Below are 6242 nucleotides of genomic sequence, written 5' to 3'. Positions count from 1 at the left end.
AGGGGTTGGGTGATGGGAGTTTTTTTTTTTTTGTGTTTTATATTTTTTATATGTGGGGCCCACCAATTTTGTGGTGGTAAACCGTCGGGGAGCACTCTATGCTCCCCTAACAGGGTGATGATCCGAATTCCCAACAATCGAGTCTGACATTGCAGATTCTATAGCTAGGCAGATCCTATCTTTGGCAAGTAAGACAATCAAAGTCACTTTGTGGCTTTTTTATGCTTTTAATAGAGCGAAATTGCTTCAGTCGTGCACATTTATCATCAAGCAAGATTTCAATCCATCGAATCTGAAATCTCAACATTTGAATTTCAATGGTCAAGATCGAAATATCGATTGAAATTTTGAATTTTATAGCCCAAGATGTTTGGCTTGACAGTAGGACTAAGCAAAGTCCCTAATTGAAAGGCTTTGAGCCCCTCTTGCCAATCTTTTCAATATATTTACTTTTAATCCAAAAAAAATATAGAGAAGAGTCACTAACAAAGGAAGCCATGAGTTATAAAGGGAGAGCACCTTTGAGCATTTTTTTTTTTTTTTTTTTTTTGGGAGGGTGGGGATGGGGTAGCAGGCATATGAATTTTATCCAGTCCATTTCCTTGTGGACATGTGACATGTGCCCTAACATCATATCAAAGTGTTGAAGTCTATTAACAAGTCACGCCAATTTTTTTAAATTTAATCACAACCTTTTGATATAACTTCTAAATGGACATCCACCTTTTGATATGATGTTAGAACACATGTCACACATCCACAAGGAAATAGACTTCTCAAAAATGAACTGGATATCAATCAGGTGGCATAGGGATTCTTATATAAAATGTATATTACTAAGGGTGTCAATGGGTTGGACCAGGCTGGTTTTGGTCAAGCCTATCAACCCATAAAGGTTAGACTGTCTACGATTTATTTAATAATCGGTCTGGTTCGGTCCTAGACCATATCGATTCGAAGCCTTAAACAAGCTACTTTAATTTGGTCTTAATTGGACTTTCTAATCGAGCTTAATTGAGCTATACTAACTAAATTTTGACATGAAAAAAAATTAACTAAAAGACCATTACTTATTTGACAAAATATTAGATCCCTAATCAGCCCTCTCCATACATATGGGGAAGTACCCATAAATTGGATAAGCTAGAAAACCAACAATCTTTCTGTTATTTATTTATTTATTTTGTTTTATTTTATTGATGAAAAAAACAACAATCTATTCAACTAGTAAAAATGCTAGAGCAACCCCTCATTACTCATATGATGACAAGTAGCTCTTAGTCTATTGAAAAGTGAATGGAAAACCAATAGATGGTTTAAGTTAAATATCTAAGCCCCTATTCCAATTACTAGTATTTTATTATTCCTCATAGAGCTCAAGCTCAACTTGACTTAATATTTAAATTTAATTAGTGCATTGAGTAAATTACATATAGATCCCTAGAGCTACAATCAATTATATTTACTATTCTTAAAAAAAAAAATTACAAATACCCCTTACTCAAATTGATTAAAATACTTATAGAAATAAGAAAAAAAATGTCATGATTCTGTGCAAGAGCTACCAGTAGCTTATCCATCTATTGAAAATATACCATTTGATAAACAAAATAATAACATGTAAAAATCTCTCATGTGTGTTTCCTTTTCCAAATCTGTTTGTAGCTGATAACTAACGAATTTAAAAAAAAATATTCCATATTGTAAATTGATGGCTAACATTGTATTACTATAACAAAAGCTCATTGTTGATGGTGGATATGCTTATGGAATTAGGAGACTCTTATGCAGAGGTCATAAGACTAAAGAGGTCTTAGGTTTGAGTCAACATTACACACTTTTCTCCTCTGCCCTCCCCTGAGCTTCTAAACCCCCAGGTTAAGTATGACAATAGTCATTGAAACAAGTAGTTTACAACAATCAATATGCCTCATGTAACTAATTATGTACACATTCTCTTGCCAATCAAATGGATGAAGAGGATGACATAGTAGTGTCTCTTTTGCGTGGTTGGATACCCATCTGGAGTCCATACCCGATTGGGTACAATGGGTCATAATGTGGGTCTCCAAAATTCATTGGCAGTTGATCCACACGCCTGAACCATGTCCTTGGAAGCCTACCCTGGAAATCATAATCTCCAAATATAACATCAGCAATCCCTGTTCCTGCTTCAGTCCCTGGAAGCCAAGCAGCCACTAGTGATTCCATCATGCCCACATAAGGTTCTATCACCACGGGCCGACCCGACACAATGATAACCAGACACTTCACTTCCTCGCACACAGTCTTTATAGTCTCCTCACCATCCAGTGCTAGCCGGAGCTCTTTGCTATCACCATCGGTCTCTGCATATGGAAGCTCACCAACAACCACGATTGCATAGGAGGAATCCCGGTTCTGGTTAACGAATTGCTTGTCGGGTTTTTCTTGGAACACAACCCGAGACCGCTTACTCACAGCCCTCTTGATGCCTTCTAAGATTGTTGTTCCTTTGGTGATGTTGCCTGAGCTTCCCTGCCATGAAATACTCCAACCTCCACATTGGTAGCCGATGTTGTCCGCATGAGACCCAACCACAAGCACCTTGTGTGCATTCTTGTTCAAAGGAAGCATCTTGTCCTCTCCCTTTCCGTTCTTCAACAACACTAAGCTCTTCCTCACAGCTTCTCTTGCCAATTCCCTATGATTCTGTGATTCCAAATAATAAAACATTAATCCAATGAAATTACTGTTAGGGTTAGGGTTGAGTCAAGTATGATTTTGCACTAACCTCATGTCCAACCATGGAGAGGAGGGAACGATCAGCCATGGGCCGTTCGAAAAGCCCAGCGACGAATTTCACCCTCAGGATTCGCCTTACAGCATCGTCAATCCTGCTGATCGGAATCTCGCCGGAGGAGACAAGCTCCGTCATGCCTGTAAGGTATTGCTCGTACTTGTAAGGGATCATGACCATGTCGATTCCGGCGTTAATGGCTGCTTTCAGGCTTTCTTTGTAGTGGGAACCGGGTGGGTTGGTGATCCGATCCACTGCTTCCCAGTCTGATATGAGCAAACCCTGCGCCGAACATGTTTCACTAATCAGGATAAGGTTCAAGGGTAGAAATGACAATTCAGATAGATAGTACGAAACTTTGGTGCTACCTGGAAGGACATCTCTTGTTTGAGAATGCGAGTAAGGAGGAATGGGTTGGCATGCATCTTGACGCCATTCCAGCTAGAGTAAGAAGCCATGATGGTAGATACACCCATGGCGATTGCGTCAATATAAGGCGTCATGTGGATGCGATACAGGTCATCATATGTGGATATCGTGTTGTACTCGTCGACACCTCCTTGGGTCCCACCGTCGCCTGCGTAGTGTTTCGCACAAGCCAAAACTTTTCTACCACTGAAAATGTCCAAACATTAAATTGGAATCTTGAATAGAACATGTGGGACCCCTTTCATTGACTAATTTTGATTTTCAGAAATTAACAAACAAAAAAAAAGGGTGGAATGGAGAATTAGAATACCCAGAAGCGACGAAGGGGTAACCGAGTGTATGATTGAGAGGAGGGTAGCCCTGTAGGCCCAGTATGATCTTAGACATGCTCTTTACGATCTGTGTATCCTCACTGTAGCTCTCGTAGCACCGACCCCACCTTGGATCTCTACAAACCTGGGTCCCACACAAATAAAATCTTAATTTTTTAAATAACAATAATTGAAAGAATTTATTAATTAAATAATTCTCAAATGGGAATCATTTTTCAAAACAAAATCATGGCAGACAAATTTTCAACGCCCCCTGGAGATACCTAATTTACTTAGTTTATGGGAAAAGATACCCTTTGCTATTAAGAAATCAAGTTAAAAATTTTAAATAATAAAAATTCACTTGAAGTTGCTGTTTCATCCTCTCGAATCCACAAACCTAGAGAAGGCAAAGGCGTAAAAGAAAGAAAAAATAAGAAGTGGAAAGCAGGGATCTTGCTTGGGTCCAGCGCCATAAATGTGCAGGACCATCAAGCCATGCATTTTGGGCGGTGGGATCAGAATTTTGATTGAAATTTTGGATCCTACAGCCGAAATTTCGACTTGATGATCCGGCGCATTAAATGCGCAGGATACAAGCTTTTTCGGGAAAAGCAGAGTTCATAGTTTTAAATTTGCTATATGTCTCCTAGTTTAACTTCAGTACTGGGCATTTTGTTTTTTGGTTAATAAATATTTTATTAAAAAACAAAAGAACTATAGTTGGCAACACACTACACAACCAGGATGATAGACAGAAGCCTCCCTAGCTAGGAAATCTGCCCAAACCATTGGCATCCCATTTAAGTGCTGCCAAAAGTAGAGATTGAAATTCGTTAGCAGCATGTGCTAGCAGTTAATGCGTAACATTCAAGTCTACCTCGGATAACTCAAGGGTAGTTTTGAAAATTTCCCTTTTTTTATTAAAGATTGGAGGGAGCGAGAGGGAATTTACGGCAACACAGGGAGCGAAAGCATAAGGAATTCCGGTGGCCTGAACCTCCAAAGCAGAGGCTTCTCCGATCTTCACCATTAAATTCTCATCCCTACAAGAGAAGAACAGAACAAGAAAGTGAGAAAACAAGTGAATATTCGCCAATCATTTCAATTCGATCTAAAGAAAGACGAAGATCAGCGAGATTCAAAGAAACCTTGCAGCTCCAAGGCCGACGTTATGAGGGAAAATCGTAGCGCCGAAGACGTTATTATGGCCATGGACAGCATCAGTGCCATACATTATCGGAATTCCAAGCCTAGTTGACATGGCAGATTTCTGGAACTCATCGATCATGTCCGCCCACATAGCAGGAGTAGCACGTGGCGCCGGAGTACTTCCGCCACCGTTCAACACACTTCCTGATGAAAAAGAAAAGAAAACCTAGTTCATCAATTCTTCATCTCTGCTTAACCTTCAAAGAAACACAAGAAAAAAAAAAACAGAGCTCAATTGAAGCAACAAGGAACGAACCGATAGAATGATTTGTTAGAACATCTGGAGAGGCAACGGAGCGGTCAATTTGAGCCATTTGACCGATCTTTTCATGGACTGTTATCCGAGAAAGGAGATCTGAGATTCTGTGTTCGATCGAAAGTCTTGGATTCTTGTAACCAGGAAGAGTTGTTTTTCCAGAAGCAGAATGGAAGATGAAGAAGAAGAAGAAGAGAAAGCGAAAGGACGAGGAGGAATTCTTCAGATTTCTCATGGCTTCTCTACGAACGATGATTACTGTAAGTGAGAATCTGAAATCCTTTCATTATATAGATTTTTTCTTGTTTTTGACTTTTTATGTTACGGTTCCGTCCCTTCGAAGGGAGGAACATAACAACGAACAAGTTGCATGCAAGAAAAATTATTTTTGATTTTATAATCAAAATTCGCTCAAACAGATAAGAGAAAAAAAATAAAAAAAAATATCCGGTCCATATCAATTATCACACACAAAAAGCCACTTGAGAAACGCTTTCCATTTTTCCCATACCTCACGCAACTCAGATTCCTTGTTGTGGTAGAAGCATGTCTCTACGATTAATGACAAGGAGACAAGAAATTGAAGAATTATTTCTCTCTTTTCGTTTTTTTTTTTTTCCAAATGCAATTAGACATTTAGTTGAGACGTCAAATCCACACCTACCTCAAATCCCCTGAATCACTGAACCACACACCACCATGACCTAAATCCTTTGTAGTCGATTTCAAAGATGGATTTATATCAATGTATTTTAATGGGTCACTCGAATAATTTGATTCGCGAGATTTATCATGAAAGCAAAGGGTTTTATCCGATTAAGGTCTGTAAATATGTACATTATGTTATCCTAGGTTCTATTTGGTTACATGGATGTGAGATTTATACTCGTTTAGTTGTGAAAAATTTCGAATTCATGAAATCTTGAGATTCATTTTTTACACTAAAAATGTGAATCTGTAGATTTATGAATATGTGGTAAAGATTTCACCTATACTATAAAAGCACTAAATATTTGCATATTCACAAAAATCAAGTTGATCAAATAGTTTTTCATAGTGAAATTTTCACAAATTTAGATTAAACAAACAGTTAATTTTATGAATTATGACTCCATAGATTTGAAATCTCTAAATTTGAAATTTCAAGACTAATGTAACTAAATAACCCCTTTATGGGTTTGCTATGAGATTTTGAGATTTTTACTATAGGGTATTGGGTGAGAGTTTTTGTAATGCCGTTCTAACAATTGGTTAA

At 38.2% G+C, this 6242-nt stretch overlaps 1 protein-coding gene across 1 annotated transcript; it reads right to left on the bottom strand.

The window, feature by feature from the left end:
- Positions 1–1677: 1677 nt before the first annotated feature.
- LOC149000806 (uncharacterized) lies at positions 1678–5443 on the bottom strand. Its single transcript, XM_089139777.1, has 7 exons — positions 4988–5443; positions 4671–4875; positions 4475–4565; positions 3519–3664; positions 3148–3394; positions 2774–3061; positions 1678–2691 (listed from the first exon to the last, which is right to left on the bottom strand). The coding sequence occupies exons 1-7, from the start codon at positions 5220–5222 to the stop codon at positions 1966–1968; spliced, it is 1938 nt and encodes a 645-aa protein (XP_088995903.1). The 5' UTR covers positions 5223–5443; the 3' UTR covers positions 1678–1965.
- Positions 5444–6242: the final 799 nt, after the last annotated feature.

The sequence above is a fragment of the Hakea prostrata genome, chromosome 11 (assembly GCF_041222555.1).
Source record: "Hakea prostrata isolate BN-2017 chromosome 11, UWA_Hpros_2, whole genome shotgun sequence".
Lineage (NCBI taxonomy): Eukaryota > Viridiplantae > Streptophyta > Magnoliopsida > Proteales > Proteaceae > Hakea > Hakea prostrata.
Note: the sequence above shows the minus strand (reverse complement) of the source record. Positions and strands in the feature narration are given on the sequence as shown.

Coding starts and splice junctions, on each gene's coding strand:
- LOC149000806 (XM_089139777.1), bottom strand. CDS start 5,222: ATGAGAAATCTGAAGAATTCCTCCTCGTCCTTTCGCTTTCTCTTCTTC. Junction 3,665..4,474: donor CTTTCGCTCCCTGTGTTGCC/GTAAATTCCCTC, acceptor TGTGGGACCCAG/GTTTGTAGAGATCCAAGGTG. Junction 2,692..2,773: donor TCTCCATGGTTGGACATGAG/GTTAGTGCAAAA, acceptor TTGGAATCACAG/AATCATAGGGAATTGGCAAG.